Source organism: Sebastes fasciatus, chromosome 15 (assembly GCF_043250625.1).
Source record: "Sebastes fasciatus isolate fSebFas1 chromosome 15, fSebFas1.pri, whole genome shotgun sequence".
Lineage (NCBI taxonomy): Eukaryota > Metazoa > Chordata > Actinopteri > Perciformes > Sebastidae > Sebastes > Sebastes fasciatus.
This window is the reverse complement of record NC_133809.1, coordinates 17,355,651-17,374,414: the sequence shown is the minus strand read 5'-3', so window position 1 is coordinate 17,374,414 and position 18,764 is coordinate 17,355,651. Positions and strand designations below refer to the sequence as shown.

Below are 18,764 nucleotides of genomic sequence, written 5' to 3'. Positions count from 1 at the left end.
CTTGCTCATACAAAACACTTGCACACAGACAACCTGGACTGCAGCGATTTCACCAGAGACCTTAAACTCATTCAAGGTAACTACGTTTTGAAGTTGAAGATCAGATTGTACATTATTCCAAGCAGTAGGTCCCGAAAACCTAAAAGCTTTCTTTCCCAATTCAGTCCGTACTTTGGGAATTGCAAAATGTCCACAGAACGTAGATTATGACTTCCAGTTTTCCTTTTTAAAAGTGAAGACAAGTAAGAAAGGAACTAAACCCAGAATGCTTTTGTAGATAAACACATACCAATGACCAAGGATGACCATTTCACTTTAGAGTAGAGTACACGATGGTGAGCAAAAGAACGACAGTTTGTAATGAATCTCAGTGACCAGTGATACACGCTATCCAGCATGCGAAGACAATAAGCAGAAGCATTCATATACAACTCAAACCCCTTAGTCAATAACAGGCAAAAAGGTAGATTCCACCAGTTTCTGTTTCACACGAAAAGACAAGCAAAACTGGTTTCTGTTTTAAAATCCTAATAAGAGCTTCAGCTTTTTTACAACATACTGAATGTGCTCCTTAAAAGACAAGTGGGCATCAATTATGAATCCTAGATGTTTAAAAGTATATATATATATATATATATATATATATATATATATATATAACACCAATTTAATGTGTTAAGTGATCAGAGTTGGAAATTAGCACCGGCCACCAGCCAAATGCTGGTAAAATATGCAAGTGGCTGCTAGATTTGCTTCACTTACCAGCCAAAAAAAACAATGGTAATCTATTGAGTAGCTGTTAGATTTTGAAATATACCAGCCACAATGGTAGGTGGACAAAAAAGTTAATTTCCAACACTGCAAGTGACCATAGAGCAACTTACAGAAACAGCTTCACATACATTTACACAGTGGGCTCATTAATGTGTGAATTAACAGGTTTGGTGACACGTCCTCTCAATAGAAAATAAACCGATTATTACCTCTTTTATACTCTTTTATCTTTCTCTTTCATATTTACACACAGCGTCAGCGACTTCCCCTGCTCATGTTTGTTAAGCATTTGCGGCTTTACTAAAAAGCACAGCTCGTAAGGTTTTTATAAAACCAGAATAAAAATGTGTATGCATGCCCCAAGGGAAGGTGGCACTGGCAATTAGTGTAGTAGACTTAGTTGGCTGTGTCTTGAGTCAGTGCCTGTTGAGACATAGTGGGAGGAGGGAATGTGTGTAGGTTGGATGGCTCATAGTGGCCTAAGGCGAGCAGCTAAAACAGGTGTTATTGTTTAGTTAATTGTCCTGAAGCATGAAACTGTAAGGCGTGTCTGTGTGGAATGAAGACAAAAATCTGCTGTGTTGATAACAAATCAGAATATGTGCTCTTATTCCACAACCTTTGACTTTTACAGTATCTTATATTGATGGGACGGTGTGATATCACCCAGCACAGTCTCTGCTTTTTTGTCTCCGGTTGAGATGTTTTATTTATCTACAAAAAAAAAAGACTTTTGTCCAAATGCATAGTCATAACATGGATTTGTTCAAAGGTGTATGTTAGCAAGGATTTGTTCTCCAGCCTTGAGAGGAGCAGCTATATGAGTGTTGTATGTATGTTATCTTGTTGAAGCTTATCCTTCTCCGGGCCAAGTGAAATGTTATATAAGGTCTTATAAAGTAGGGCATGGATTTTCCTCAGCAGACATGAAGTGAAACTCTCCCTCACTGATTTACAATAGCTGCTATACTGTATACTGGATTGGGGATTGGCTCCAAGGTATGGCAGCAACCTTATCATCTGTTATTGCAACATTGCCTAAATAAACTACCTGTGCTGTTTGAGGGCCGCAGTTACAAACAATGACTGCGGCTAACAGTGTGAGAGAATGAAGAAAACGTTTTTTAGTCTTCAGTCATTTGGTTGGTCAAGAATGTGCCGCGGTAAGTCAGGTGTGTTGTCAGAGTGCGTTATAGCAGGCAACTGCTTCCTACTTTTTTTCAAGAGAGTTGTTGCCTCACAAAGCGACCTGGTTGAGCCAGCACAGATTACCACACTGTAATCCACAAAACATTTTTAATCGCTTCATAAACCTCCAAGTAACACCCTCAACGCTCCCTCCCTGCATCCTGACTACCCTCGTCTCCACTCAGAGCTGGATTGAGGGCTGTTTTAATATGAAGGGCGGGGGGGGGCAAGTGTTAAGAAGTGGTATTTGTGGCAAAAGATCAAGTCAAATTAATAGCCTGTATACAAGATCAACAACAGCACATTTAAATGGAAAAGAGCCACAATGTGAATCATGTATATGATCACCACATAGATGCTTTTCCCCATCGTCCACTTAAACTTGTCTTCTGGTTCTCCTTTTTCTTGACTAATTGCCCTTATCATATACCATGTTAGAAAGCAACAGTCGGACAGCAAAGATGGAACTAAGATAATCGTCCTATGTGTGGCTCCTGTTTAGAGACTACAACTGTTTTCTATAAAAGGCTCTTTCTAGGAGGCACAACTCTCCAAGGGTGTGTCAGTTTTATTTATTAAGGAATGATTTCCTTACAACACTCTCTGAATTTCATTTTACACACCTTGATTTTACTAACAGATACACATGTACAGGTTTTTTGACTTGTAAGGCTGTATTATCAAAGATAAACCAAATGATTCACCTAAACAGAAATGGGCCAGTAGTATCTCACTCTAATAGTGACTGAGCAGGTTTTCTCCCTCTCATCATGTGGCATGCAGCTGACATGGTGAGTGCTTCAGAGTCTGGCCTGTCTTGTCCAGCTGGTCTGGAGCGGCACAGCAATTTAGAGGCTTCCTACTACTGACTCACATTTACCTGATTTGGATAAATGCAATGCCCTTGAAAACAGCCAGCCTCAGCGTCTGTGGAGAATATGAAAATATTGTCACTCCATCCTGTCAAGGCAAGGCCGCTCTAGGACAACAAGTCTGATGAGATTACATTGAGCTACACCCGCTGCATGCTTGTATGAAGTCTTTCACCCAAATGATACAATTTACTGCAGTGATTGGAAGACTGTGATTATTTAAAACCTGTGGAGAGTATCCCTTAAAAATCAATTAACACGTAAAGAACTGATTGCGGTGACTTCAAGGAACAGACAGATCAAAGTTTAAACAGCCCAAACAGGTAATGCTGCTTCACCTATTGGCCTACTTTATCTGTCTCTGGCCAATGTTTGCTGGATCACTAGGGCCGGGTATCGGTACTCAATACCTTTTAAGGTATTGACCGAAATAACCCAGAGCCAAGTAGTTTCGAAACGTCTCCGTTCAAACGCTGCTTTGATTCTTTTTGTACCCAGATCTAGAACAAAAAGACTATTTGTATGGGAAGCTTTCTTTGATTTTATTACGACATGTGATTGACCCACTACCCCTATCAGCTACACCCAATACAGTCTGGTGTGGTGAAGTTGAGCATGGTGTATTTGATGGAGTTGGCAGCTCAGCGTGCCGAGATGCCACCAAAAATGTGAAAGTATGGCTCTACTACACCTGTGGCGTCTGATAAAAATAAATGCAGTGGTGGTGGTGTGTTACGCAACTGAATGCTTCAATTCACATGGTGGGTATTGAATGATGTAGGGAAAAAAGGTATCAAATTAAGTACTTTATTGGTATCAGTATCATCTTAAGGGTACTAGTATTAGTACCTTTATCTACCTTTAAACCACACCCGATCTTGCCAACACATTCTCAAATACACCCACGTGTAACCTTTGTAATCACATACTGTCATGCAGTGCAGAAGTCTATGGTGTATCATAAATACCAAACTTTAGGGTTAGAGTTTATGGATATATGATACTGTGTGTTAGTAAGAGATGGCGTAATAAAAAGTGTCTTGTTTTCCATTACACCTCTATAATCTTGTGTGTCAAGCCTATTGAAAAGGTTGTGACCTTGGTCTGCTCCTCTGCTGGGTCTTCTCCTTCATCCCTTTCACTCTGCTGGCTGTGTAACAGTATAGCAGAGCAGACAATCTCCATATCTGAGATGGGACGAAACTAAAGGCCCCATTCACACCACATGAAACACGCCAGCTGCAGTATTAAATATCCACATTGTTGTGAAGCGGTGAATGGCTGCGGCGCTGTTACCATGGGGCTGTAACCTCAAAAACAACTGGGCTGGACAGGCTGAGTTGGTTGCGGGGCTGGACTGGTTTTCTACTCATCTGTTGTGTACTGTCAGAGAAAAGGAGACAAGTCCAGGTTCCACATGTGTAAAGTGCTACACTATGTTATGGTAGTCACCTCTGCCAACAACGCCAGTCTTGTAGTGGTCTGCTGGTTGCCAAGCAACCGATTCTTTTATCCAAAGACTAGTATTTCCGTGGCGTTTCTGAAAAGTAGAATATTCTCCAGCTCTGGGATGGGGTTTTTGTATTTTCAGTCCCTAATTTGCTGTCCTGCTATCACACAAATCTACTGAATAATCCAGGTTCATTTAGTTTTGACATCCAGGTACAGTGTGCCTTCTTGTCACTTTCACTATGCATGTAAAATATATTTGTTGCATCACTTAGCTTTGTGTTGAAGTTCTTCTTTTCTAGTCTGTGGGTTCATTCAAGTATTTTCTTAATCTGAGTCTTTGAGACATCCTCACCTATAGTGCCTACAACACTTTTACATAACGTCTTGCATCTTAGCTTTTAGGTACCTTCGATGCACTGCAGTGTCTATTTATGACTGATAACTTTCAGTTTATTTTTGGTCAAATGAATGACTTTTGCTTTTGTTTTATTTTTCAGGAAAAGAGGAATAGAAGTTGTTCAGGTAAGTCGACTTTTTTTTGTATGGTACTGTTTTTGAGCAGTCGATCATTGTTTTAGTTGGGAAATATTTGCGAAAAATGTACTGTATATCCCTTCTCAGACAGTATTTCATTCTGATTCAGTGCCTTGACGTAGAGTTGAAGCCAAACTATTTACTACACATACATCTACTGGGAGTTTGTTACCTCCTACATACCCGATGTAATTGCAGTCTTGCTATTTTCAGTCTGTCAGCATCATCAGGGCCATTCTACAAGACCAGGCCATGTTCATTTGTTAAGCTGTGATGCAATTTATCTCAGCACAACTCTATAAACTCTGTTGTACGTCAGAGGAATCTAATTGGGGCAGTGGCTGCTCATTCTGTGAGAGTGTTTCGGTGTGTGTGGTTGAAACTTTCAAAAGCTTGGTAGTAGTTGTAGAAGTAATCACAGTATCTGACATCAGTCACCTACACCAAAAGCAATATTTTTATGATGTAAAATTGCATAAATGTGAGCAGCTATAACTCTTTACAGATTACTAATAACAGTCACTGTAAGATATTCTGTAGAGCTGCAACAATTAATCGATTAATTGTCAACTATTAAATTAATCGCCAACTATTTTGATAATCTGTTTGAGTACATTTTTTAAGGAAAAAAAAGTAAAAATTCTCTGATTCCAGCTTCTTAAATACTCCTCTATGAAAGTAAACAGTATATTTTTTGAGTTGTGGACAAAACAAGACATTTGAGGATGTCATCTTGGGCTTTGGGAAACACCGATTGACATTTTTCACAATTTTGACATTTTATAGACCAAACAATTTATCGTTTCATCTAGAAAATAATCAACAGATTAATCAACAATGAAAATAATCGTTAGTTGCAGCCCTAGAATTCTGTATAATGTGGATGTACCAAAAGAAATAATGGTCTATCTCCAGTAATAATTACTTAGCTCAAGTAAAAGAGGCGTGCTGAGTTATGTTCAGGTACATACAGGCCCCGGGGAAGTAAAAACGGCTGTCATTAATGGATATTGGACACAGTACATTACATTGAGTAAGTAAACACAGCATATACAGCTGCATAGTAACAATTGTTACTAAGTCCTGGGATCTCAGTGTTGACAAGTGCTTTCTGCAATTGAGGAGGAAATCATCCTACCTTTTCTCTGTTTTTCTTTTTTAATGCTGTCTCTTGTCTGGAGGGGGGGGGGCTTTTCCCCTTTAGCTTTGAGGTTATTTCTTTCCTCTCGCTGTGCTAACGATATCAGCACACCCAGAAAGAGCCTTGTCCTGGGAATAGTCCCAAAGTAAGCAGGGCTTTGTTTCCCACTGTGCATTCAGTCACTCTTGGGAGAGTAGATCCTCAGAAAACCCTCAGCGAGGGGTACCAAGGGACGTGAACAGCCCTCTGGCCGTCCCCATAACTCTTTTTCCAGGACTACCTGTTGCCTAGAGATGCAAATATCTGGCTTTTTAAGTCCCAATACCGATACCTGGGTTTTGGGTTACGGCCGATACGAGTACCAATCCGATACCAGTTTTTAATTAGTAAGCTGAATGCTTCACTGTGTGGAAGTAACTGGGATTATTCTTTTATGTGTAAGGCAAAATCAGGCTTGAGTTAAACATTGCTTACCTAACTTTGTAAAACAAGATATAACAAATAAATACATAAATATAAATTAACTGAATTATTATTAAGATAATAAGTCATACACCAGAAACTTGGTAAAATATGTTAAAAATTACCAGGAATTACAATTCAATTGTCAACCTTTTAATGCAGCAACAAATTGGTCAAAACTTAAACAGGAATTAAAATTCCAGTCTATAATGTATATAGTATATAAACATAGAATTTAATTGAATTGAATAGATCGGCCCCATTGTCACAGATCTCCGATCCAGCTATTTGAGTCAGTTAGGCCCGATATCCGATCCGATATCGGTGCATCCTTACTGTTGCCCACTTTTTTTTCCCTCCTACAAATCAGCCTAAACTGTCTTTTTTTTTAGTTTGGCTGTTGCTGCCAATTGAGAAAGCTCCGTTTACTCAGACACCCAGAGGTCTTTTTGAGTTCACACCGGTGACTCGGCTGCCCGGGATGCACCCAATTCCAGTCAGTGCCTGTACTGTCACGGCCGCATCACAAGCGAAGATAATGGTAGCCGTTGTAATGCTTTGGCCTTGTTATACAAGTCTGTGTACAAAGCTGTGTTCTCCTATTGCACTAGTGAAGTCTGAGCCCAGCAACCCATAGACTTTCTATTTAGACTGATATTTTGCACAATGATGGGATTTCTAATGCCAGATTATGTATTTTTTTAAACATTGTTGTTCTATATATTTTCTCCTGTATGTCTCGTAACTATGGTAATAAAGGGATATCATGGAAAGGAAGTGGTGGCACATAACACAGAAAACATTTAGCCCTAAAACTTGTCCGGCACTACTATTACTTCAAAATGAAAAATGTGTTTCATTGCAGATTAAGTGTTCAGCTGGAGTGTTTATGTTTAATTCATGTTTTTTTTGTTAAAGCTTTAGGGGTGGGTGGGAGTGTTGCTGTTATGTGGATATCTAGTCTTTTTAACCTTCTCTAGAAGGCTGGAGTAAAACATAGCCGCAGATTTATTGAATCACCTAACCTTGTCCCCCGTGGTCCGACGCACTAGCTGATCTTGACGATAACAACTCAACCTTGGATATCCAAAGATAAATGAACCCTAGGCAGAATAAACCATTAGTTCATGTTGTTTACATGTCTTATTACAAGGTAATTCACTTATGCGTTATCTGTCGAAAACACAGATTTGTTGGAATAATGGCTGTGTACTAGAGCTTAAACAATTAGTTGATCTGCAGAGCCAGTGGGTTCTGGTTTTTGGATTTCTTTTTGTTGGAATAAACTAGCAGCATGAAGATGTCACTTTGGGTTTTCGAGATAATGTGTTGGTCATTTTTCACTATTTTCTGACATTTTTAGACAAAATGATTCATCGATGAATCAAGAAAATTATCAGATGCAGTCTTACAATCTACTAAATCAAATATTTGAAAAAGAAGTCAAAATGACATATAAATATTTCACATTGCCCTTTCCACCTAGCGATATATAGTATCTGTCACAAGAGGTTGGATCCTCCAGAGGGTTGATAGTGGTTATGACGTCACCCTGTGTGAACAGATCCTTGCTAAATCCGGCGGCCCCAGGGAGTTCATTTTATATTTCCATTTCTAGTGTGGGAAAACCATCTACATGTATACGCATTAGGACTGACAAAACTGAAACAGAACAGATGGTTCTTTTGTTTGGCATTGTATAATTGCTCCTTTCGCCTCCAGCATCTTTCCACTCGAACTCTTTTTTTTTTTTTTTAAAGTGACCCATTATCACGTTCACCTTGTCTCTACTTTTCATGCTTCCTCTCCCTCCTCTAAGCGATTTTGCAGCAGCTCATCAATACTGACCCTTTAGCCCTGAGCTCATGAGAGCCGCCCTCTCATGAGCTCTGTACATTAGCTCGTCTGTATCACAGAGCTGATGGGATTAACTCGCCGGGCTCGGCCTTGAGGAAGGCAATATTCGCTCTCCGAGAGAGAACCCATCACGGCAAATGGCCATCGTTTGAGTGGGCTGTCCATATAAAGTTATTGAGTTACGGTTTTTATTATATGGTAAGTGCTTTGGAATTTAAAGTTAATTTCCGGCGTCCTACTGTATCTCACCCACATATTGATTTTTTGGAGGCTGACAAATAAGAGATTGTGTTTAGATGGTATTTATTGGCCTTCCAGTGTACCACCATCCAAAGAAAGCAGATTATTTGCAAATTACTATTTAGTTTTTTGTTTTAGGAGTCTTGAATTGAGGGAGGAGATGATGATGAATGAGATATTCATCAGTGTGACTAAGATGAACTCCATCGTGACTCTTTTATCTCCCTAAATATCCTTAGCCATTCTCAGTAGACCTGGTAGAGGTCTCTTTCCTTCTAAAGTAGTTCTTTTTCATCCCCCCACTTGCCAAAAACGTCTTTTAAAAATGTTCTTAAGATACCTGCCAAGTCACTTTAGTCATGCACATGTATAAATAGTTAATCTTAATTATAAATGTATTCATTGATAAGCTTCCAGTCCAGTGAGGACTCCAGGGATGCTGAGGAGACGTCCATTAGCCTAATGAGCTCCCAGTTTGACCCTCCATATGGTTTTTCGGCTGGAGATTCAGGGTCATGTTGATCCCCTCTCATGTTTAGTCTTGTACTTCATGTGAGATGTGGCCAGCAGCCACGGTTTGTCTCCGACGCATATGTTTCTCTTGCACTAGGGTGTCGAGTGCCGCACGCCATACAATATAAATCATTCATCACATGTCTGTCTGCACTCTGGGCTAGTCTGACAACAAAGCGAAAAGCCAGGTGAGATTAGATCCAGCTGAGGGCAACTAGAAAGAGACATCTAAAGGATGAAGCAGCACCATGGCAAAACCTCGCCACGGTTAGAGACTAATAACTGCTGCAAACAACGGTTGATACAGTTTGTACTTGTACACAATTATGTTGAAAACTGAAGTACACATGTGAGCTCTGTCTCTGCTGTTTTGCTCTAAATCACCATTTTGAGATATCCCTGGGGGTGTAGCTTGGGACCACCGTGGTGCTACATCAAAGCTGAAAACATATTTGCCCTGACCTACCCCCTCCCTCCAGGATCCAGCGTGTTTTCTGTGCTGTCCATCACCACCACGGCCCAATGCTAGCACTCAGTCCCAGAGGGACTCGCAAAGACGTCAGCTGACATTTCTGCTTATAGCATTTAGCAGGACATCAGTGACTTTACTGCTGGGTTTTCTGTGTGAGCTCTAAAGCAAAGGGTCATTCTATTTGCGCAACAGGGAGAGGAGAGCTTCATCCTCTGCGATGTGTCTTTGCCAGTGGGTGTTTGACCCCCACGATGTAGAGTCCTGTTTTTGTGGAGGGGCCAGGCTGTGGACGGGCCCTCTGTGTTGTGTAAGCAAGAGATTAAAAGCCATGCCTCAGCGGAGTACAGGCAAATTCCCTTCCACCTGGCTCCGCCACGCTGACACTGATACAGAAAAGCGACCGCTCCGGTTTTTACCGACTGTCCTGCTGTACCTCACGCCACTGCTGAGGCCCCGTCACTGCTGCCTTGAGTGTTATGATAGTTTATCCACAGGTGGCAACACATTTTATGAGTGTTGACTTACCAAGACAGTGCTATTAAGGTCAAGGCAGCAGGATTATGTCTTTTACGCATCTGCCATATGCCACACCTCTGTCTGCCACATGATTCCTGATAAACCAGCTGGACTGCTGAGCCACCAAATTGTCTGGAGTTTGTTTTTTACAACCTGGGCCTTACCTTTCTAGTTTATGCAGTCATCATACTGGTTGATTCTAATACGAATATTGTCAATGTAGCAGCATTGCATATCACGTCCTAAAACTGCTTGTTGAGGCCTGAATATCTGACATATCCAGCAGACAGTGCGTCATACGTTTTTCATCCACAGCGGTCTAGTGTATAAATACTTAATAAGACACTGTCTTCTCCAGTAGCTTCTGCTGCTAATTAAGTAACATTTTGGCATATTGCCAAGATTTTGCACTTGATTTGCAATATTGGAAAATACAAAATTACATATACTGTGATAGAGGATTTTAACCATCTCGCTGACACCTAAGCTCAGCCCGCCCTTAAGTCTAAGTCTAGGTACAGGTGTGAATACACTCAAGACGCATTGAGATTCGATTGCTCAGACCACATTCAGAGGTGGTCTGGGCCACATATGGCCACATTCTTTTAACAGTGTGTACGCGAATGTGTCCCAGGCCACATTAAGGACCGCGTACTCAACTGACGTCCCGCTTGGATCAGCGGGGTCTCACTGTGCTCCTCATGTGAATAGACAGGCAGACGCGAGCGCTTGTCTGCCTCGCAGCATGGAAACAGCTTCAGTGCACTACTGTCTCCTGTCAGTACGATTGTATTTTATTAAAATATATCATATCTATAGGCTACATAGCTATAGACTATCAGGGTAGGCACGGGAAGTGTATTATTATCTGTAAACAGACGTACTGAGAGTTGTCCACTTGTGATCGGATCACCCAAGACGCATGTTAACGCCAGGTCTGAACAGGGCTTTAGCCACACTACTACAGATGTACTCGATTTGAAAATGTTGTCCATGTGTCAATTCTTGCAAACCTTCTAGAGTCACCAGAAACTTTCATCCTCATTGCCTTGTACAAAACTTTTGCAGCTCATGTTGGCGAATTACATTTGAGCTGACGGGCGTGTTTCTACAGGCAGGAGGAATGGAGCATGGAGGAGAATGAGATCCAACAGTGTTAAGATGGGCAGGGAAAGACATGCCGTGTTGATGTATAGTGCATAATGAGCTCTTAAGAAAGTGCAGCTTGACTTGAACATTACAGGGCGTGTTGGCATTTCTTTGTGCACAGTATGCTGACACACAGACTGTATGATGTGTAGTATAGATTGTGCCTAGTCAACACAGAAAAAGCCCATATTTCATGCCAGATTGTGATGAAAACAATGAACATACCTCTGTCATAACAAGGGCTTGCCTAATGTGATTTGTTCTTCCTGGTGAACCCACCCAGTGCAAAGAACATGCTATAAATCAACTGATATTTAACAGATTTACCACTCTGTGCAATTGACTTTTCAGGGCAGGACCAAGGGTACGCTAATTAGTCATCTATCCATCACACTTCTCACAATTATTAACCAGGAAATGTTAGCTTAACTGACAGGTTGACTGCGGCCAACCCTAAACCAACTGAAACTCAGTACAGTTTTACAGTTCTTGCATTGATCCACACCGGTGTGACTAAGGTGTGTTCACTCTCGGTTTGCGTACTGTCTGGACAGCACAAAGGACAGTGGGGTCCTGCCCGGCTCTGGCTTCTTTGTACATGTGTTGTCTTTTGTCTGTAGAGATCAGGTGATCCCCATTTGCTGATTAACTAATGAGTACTCCAACCAAAACAATTGTCTCTTTTTGACACAGTCTTGTCAGTGCAGTGTTGCTGTGTTTGCTCTGGTGTCAGGTGCACTGTGTCTCTTTAGTCCCATCATTCATTTCACACATTCAAGGAGTCATAATGTGCTGTTAGATTATTTGTCACAGTGTTTGTCCCAAGTATAATAAAATAAATCAAGGCTACCATAGTTGTAATAGTGCTGTTAGAAAACATATTGATTTTTCAGTAATATTATGCTTGGCCACGTATTGAAGGCTGCTTTATCTGTCTCTGACAGTCTGTCTGTCCTTTCACACAACCCTGCCTCTCAAATTCAGAAGGTCCTTTATGTAGCAACAAAAAAGGAGGCACAGCTCCAAGCAGCCTTGCGTTTTCTAACTTTCAAGGCGGGTTTGTAAATATTTTAGGAACATCTTTTGTTATATTAGTTGAAATTCTCATTACATCCCGACAGCAATCAATAAATCAGTTGCTCAGACAAAAAAATCAATAAATCCAGTATGTGTGGCCATCGCAGGACTGTAATAAACCGGTCAAATCGTTTTATGTGGCCCAAATGTAATTATTGGACGGGCTACCTGCCTGTTTACCTGCGTGCGTCACCGGAGTCTTCCACAAGCTGATAGCTTGAAAGCTGTGAGTACTATCAATAGCCATGTTCATTGTTTGAGTTCACTATGATATCTTAATGTTCGTAATGATAATTTTGGGAGAGTGGCTTTGGAGGGAGGCCTGAAGGGAGGTCAGTGTTGGGGACTTTTGGAGCTAGTGCTGCTAGCTACTTTCATTGGAAAAGAGTTGGCAACACTAGGCTTGTTTTTTTGGCTGTATCATTTTTAAAAATCTAGTGTACTAGTTTCTCAAGATCGCCCACCCTGCCTTTAAAAGTGGTCTTTCACACTCAAACGTAACTCGACTCCCTTTGTCGCAACAAACTGGACACGTTCAGCCAGAATATATAGCCCTTTTGTGAATTGGACTTATCCATCTCATCAGCAGAGGACTCAACATTGGTTGCTAAAGCCTATAGCATCTCTCCTCCATCTCATGTAGTATGTGTGTGTATGTGTGTGTGTGTGTGTGTGTGTGTGTCTGAGCGCTGACCTACATAAGTCTTATCACACTTGGAGAACTGCTTTGACTACTTGTGAACTACTTGGCCATCGCAGTCAGTCTTTCGGCTGCGGTAAACTTCAAAAGAAATGCAAGTTTAGCATTTTCTCAGAGGCTGTCGAATAAGCTCAGACTGGAGGTCTGGCCAGAGGGAGAGAAAGTTTTGTAACTCAGAGTAAAATAGATGACACCACAAATAAATCCTGATGGTGTAATTAAAAACAAATACAACATAAACTCTGGCTGCAAGTTAGAGCTATAAATAAAAGGAGGGAGAAGATGATTTAGAATTGTTTCCTATGAGAAGGGGTGGAGAGATAAATATTTTCTATCGACAGATAGAGAAAGAGTTTTTGAAAGGGGGAGGGAGAGAGGGGATGACATGCACCAAAGGGCTGATGGGTTTTTGGTTAGATGCCTGAAATAAGGTCTGTGGTTAACACAAGCTGAAGAGATTTTAACATTTTGTTCTACGACATAAAATACGTCAGTAAATATCCCACTTTGGAATTTTGATGCTTTTACGTGTCTTAAAAAAGGCGGTTGCTAACAAGTGGCTAAATGAGGCTACACGTCTTCACGCCGACCCGTCCGCCTTTACAGCCTCTTTGTTTATACTCACGCTCATGTGATCGTGGTGTAGTTCATTTATAGCCTTACGTTAGTGTTTTTACTTTTGGCGATTGCATTCACACTTAAAAATCATAAAAGTAGTGGAGATTATCTTACTGAACAAAACATGTAAGTATCATAAACGTGTGTTTGCCACAGAGTTTATTATCTACAATAATCCAAAACCCAATGGAAAAATCCCATTGGCTTTTTGTCAAGGGAGCCAGGTCAATGCTACCTTCCTGGTTGGCTGTTGATGAACTTCCCTCTTGGATTTTTTTTCAGCATGCAAATTAGATGTATGTGGTGACTAAACCATAGGTGAAAGGGAAACAATTTTGACTTTGTGAACCAACTGCAGACAGCAATAATTTGTGGACAATTAAGGAGAACGTGGGGAAATTTTGGCAAGTTCTGACTTGAGGCCTGAACAAACTGTAGGAATTAAATAGATTTTTTTCTTTTAGACAAAAACCTGCCATACTGCCTGTGAGAATATGCTTTTGATTTAGTATGAATAGTGTTCTCCCCATCAACTGCCTGAGACAAAAGAGAGTGGCAACAGTGTCATAGATTGTTATTTGACTGTTATGAATCAATCAAATACTATAATAATAATAATAATAATATAGAGGTACCATTCTGTAATAGAGTTACATGGCATTATGGGAGAATAATATAATTATATATACATCATTTTCATTGAAGATTTTAACCTTTTTATTAGAATGATGTGCCAAATGCAGTAAGTAACAAAAGGCAATGCTTTGCAACTAAAAGACACTCTCGGCTGTTTTTAAATAAAATACCATGTGTTTTTATGGATGATTGCTGTGGTAAACCATTTCTAAATATGATAAATGAATGCCTGAGGCTAGGAGTGTTTTTGTACTATAACCCTTGACCCATGGCTGTCCTTCTCTCCTCAGCTGGACCTCAGCCAGCCTCTGGAGGAGCAGGGTCCTCTGGACGTCATCATACACAAACTGACTGACCTCATCCTGGAGGCTGACCAGAATGATTCACAGGCTGTGCTGCTGGTGCAAAGAGTACAGGTATGCATCTTTGTCTTCCCCCGTTTCCCCCCGAGTATTTATAGGTGATATGAAGAACACTACTGAGGTCTGGGAAAGTGGGGCAAATGAAATTGATAATTTCCACTTGGCCTGTTGAAATGAATGTGCACAACTCCCACAAATATTTATATAATTGCACAATTTACATTGACATGGGAATGTATGAAGAATATCTTTTTAAAAACTATTTTAAAAATAATATCACGTAGAGAGGGGTATTGAACCTTCGCTAAGTCCCGCCCCTCGAACGCAGACTGGCCAATCATAGCGTTCTGCTCCATAGACTCTCATGCAATCATTTCAGATTTTCTTAATTTTCAAGCTGGTTTTGTGGATTTCAAGCTAGTCATGGTTAAAGATTGTGCCTCGGGCATGTGTGATAGTGATACTTGTTACCCAGAGAGAGTGGAAGGATATATACATCTCTATAACGTTACTTTTTCACGTAAAAACCTGTGGAGATAACATTAGTAGAGTGCGTTAGCGACGCTAGTTTCTGAAGGTATACTGAATGTATACACATGCTGCTTTTGCTTTTTAACCATTGTTACAGTGAATCCCCGGCTTTACAGGAACAGTGTTGTTCCTTAATTTCATTGTCTTCTGTCTCGATCACCAGGTGATGGTGGTTCACTTTTACACTCTCATCTATAGGCTTTAGTTTCTGTCTTTATTTTTTTAACCTGTTTTCGCTGCTTAATCAATTTGACATCTTGGATATATCCTTCAATCGCATATTGTAGATACTTCTGTCTGCTTCTCTCTGAAATCGCTTTTTCATTTTTCCCAAAAATTAGCGAGATATTTATGCAGGGAGTGAAGTTAGTGACAACGTGGGGTCTATGGTAGCTCTGATGGCTTGACGCAGTAGCAGCGGTGGGGCCGGGCTTTGCAAAGGGTTTGTCACTGACTGACATGTGGCTGTAGTACCAGACATCAGACAACACTTAATATCAAAGAACTTTCACTTCATTGTTCAATGAAAAAGAAGGTTTTGTGGCTAAACATGTTCATAGATCTCAAAGCACAGATGATATGGAACATAAGCTAAGCTCTTCAGATACAGTTGAAATAAAGAAAAAAGTGCAGAAGCTCTGGATAGTGTTGTCCGAAGCACAGCAATAAACATTTATAGATGACAGAATTTAATGTTTACATGTAAATGTTCCAGTTCAAGGAATCAAACAGACGAGCCAACGAGCCTTAACTTAGCTCCAGGAACATAAAGCAGCTATATTTGAGCATATGGTGGTGACTCATGAGACTTAAATGCTGTAACTGAAAGTTCTTAAAGAGTTTTTCTTGTTCTTCCTGAAGTGAGAAAAATCTCACATGGACAGCAGGTCACAGCTCCAAATGTGGCACTGTGAACACACTTCAGAAAACTGGTGTGTGTGTGTGTGTGCATTAATCTAGCACCGTTATAGATGGTGTGAAAATTAATTTGGTTTGCTCTTCCTCTGTCTGTCTTTCTGTCTGTCTTTCTGTCTGTCTCCCTCTGAATGACTCAGAGGAGCTGTAATCATTATCAACGTCACGTCAACGTGTTCCTGACTGCTCAATTAGGAAAGACAAACAGGAAGTCGGTGTGGAGCAATCACTTACACAACAGAAGCTGGTCAATATATTAACATGCGGCTGTGTTAGCACACTTTTATGGTCCTCTAGGGCTAGGCCTTTTTGAAGCCAATGCACACACCTTGTTTTTATGTAAAGATCGGTGTGACAAAAAGTGCTCTAGATAAACTTACTAAAGTATAGATCCCCACCTTCTACAGATGGCAACAATTGTAATCATGTCAAATTATAACTTTTACAGTAGTCGGTACAAAACACCACCACACATCTCTTGTTGTGTGTCTTCAATGTGCTTCAGTGTCACAGGATACAGCTTACTATGTTTTCTCTCAGGCACATTAGACGTGAACTCTGACCTCTACACTCAGAGCCTCACCTAACACAAGCACACGCAGAGACGCACAAAGACACACAAAGACACACAAAGACAAAGATGTGCTCAGATAAATTAATCATTTGAGTCATTTATCAATTAAAAAAGGCCACACATGCTGCTTTTCTCTGTTTATATACCAATACACTAGGGCTGACGATTTTGAAAAAATATCTAATTGTGATTATTTTGACTAATATTGCAATTGCGATGTGATTTTCTATATTAGAAGGATTGATCATTTTTACATAATTATTCTCATTTTTGATTGAAAAACATATTAAAGTGATTGTGGTGTGATTTTTTGCAGGGATCTGTACCCAAACAAAGATGTAGAATATGATGTGTAAGCCAGGGCATCTCTGCAGCACCACAATATTTCAATTAAAATGGTATTTTGACACACATTTCACCTTTACCAAATATCGTGCCTACTTTCTCACATTTTAAAGACTAAACATTCATTAAATGAATTAATGAATTAATGAATCAAAGACTCTGAAAGACACTATGGTTTAGGAGAACAGTGGTGACTTTACTGCAAGGCCCTTTGACTAATTGTAGCAGTTCATGGCTTTGTTGACCTCTAAATCTTTATTATTCCGACAACTTTTCTTAAGCAGCTCAGTGATTACAGGGTAGCATAGACCTCATTTTTTACCAGCTACATCCTTTAGCTTTTCATAGGGGATCCTCGGGCACCTAGTGTGTCCTGATCCGAACTAAAGGTCTCCTCCCAGTCCGCTGTGAACATTACATCTTTGAAGGATGGCACCCTGTCATACCAAGTACCCAAACCACCTGGCAGGCTTCTCTCAGTGAAGAGGAACGGTGGTTTTAGTCCAACATTGTCATTCTTTCACTCCACAACTAAAGCTTGTGTATGTAGATGAAGATTGGGTCAAGTATTAGCTGGTAAACCAGCTGCTCCGCTTTGTGGCTCAGTCCTCTTTAGTTCTGGCTATTTACCTGAACACAGCTGTCATCTGTGATTACATTGCCGTTGAGATATAAGCGTTGGTTTCTTTCAAATATGACACAGCTGTGGTCGTAAATAACCTTTTGTGTGGTGGAGGGAATAAGCCTTCCTCTCTAAAATACCTCTTCATTTCAAACAAAATGTCAGGCTGGGATGCGCTCTGGTGATTCAGAGGCCTGAGGTGTGAGCCGTGTGAGCCGTGTGCACAGCGGACCTGGGACAAATATCATTAGCATGGCTTTAGAGCTGCATGATTATGTGCACCGTGATAATAAATAGATAATGTAGTAATCTGTGTAGGAGGCTGTGGTTTAAGGAACTATTGATTTGCTGACCTTTGTGTCTTTTGTCAGCATCTATGGCATTGTCGGCTACCTAAAAATTGTAATGAAAGAAATGGAAAGTTATGCCATACACCGATTACATTTGGGATTATAAGCAGTTATTAACATTTATAAACACTTGTGGAAGTAGTTTTTGTTTTGTTTATCTTGCTGCAAACATGATTAAGTTTCTAGCCTAGTGTACTTCCCTGTGAAAAACCGCTGATGTGGTAAATCACATTCTTCAGGGTGTGGTTCATATAAGTGCTAATAATTATTTTGCACATCAGGTTTGAGGCCTGTGGCTTCACAGATGTGGTTTACCACCAGTAGCACAGATTCGATCCTCTACTGATCATATTCTCTGAGATTTTGAACGGTTGATTTTCCCTATGGAAACAGATCTGCCTGGAAAAACGGACAGAAAAAATGTGCAGCCTTTAACACCCACTCTCTTCCACCCACACTGACATACGTCTGGCTCTTTTCCTCTCTAACACCTGCAAGCCAGCGCTCATTTCTATCTCACCTCCTCCTTTTGTCTGTGTTTAAATGCGTTTCTTCTTCTGAGGTGCAGAAATCAGCAAGTGACAGTCCTTATCAGCAGAGTATTCCTCTAAACTCCTGGAAGATTAGTTTGGATTTATTCTTTGGCAGAAGCACGTTTGCCTTACATAACCGCTCAACTGGCTTTAATCAGCCCGTTAGATCCGGGCAAATCCTACAGATGGGTCCTCCTTGTCAACGCAAAGGCATTTGTTTACACGCTGCATGTGTCAGTGTGTGTATGAATAATGACAGTCGGTTTGCAAATGGGATTTTGATGTCTGGCATTGGCGCGCGCGTTTAATTTCATGCAAACGTGTATGTCAG

The 18,764-nt window shown here is 40.6% G+C and overlaps 1 protein-coding gene across 1 annotated transcript in view; it reads left to right on the top strand.

Annotated features, from left to right (window-relative positions):
* LOC141783228 (inositol-tetrakisphosphate 1-kinase-like) overlaps positions 1–18,764 on the top strand; it is a 36,296-nt gene that overhangs the window by 1,184 nt on the left and 16,348 nt on the right. The window contains exons 3-4 of the mRNA XM_074660390.1: positions 4,784–4,808; positions 14,492–14,617. Coding sequence (XP_074516491.1) covers positions 4,784–4,808; positions 14,492–14,617 — 151 coding nt within the window. The remainder of the gene's footprint in view (positions 1–4,783; positions 4,809–14,491; positions 14,618–18,764) is intronic.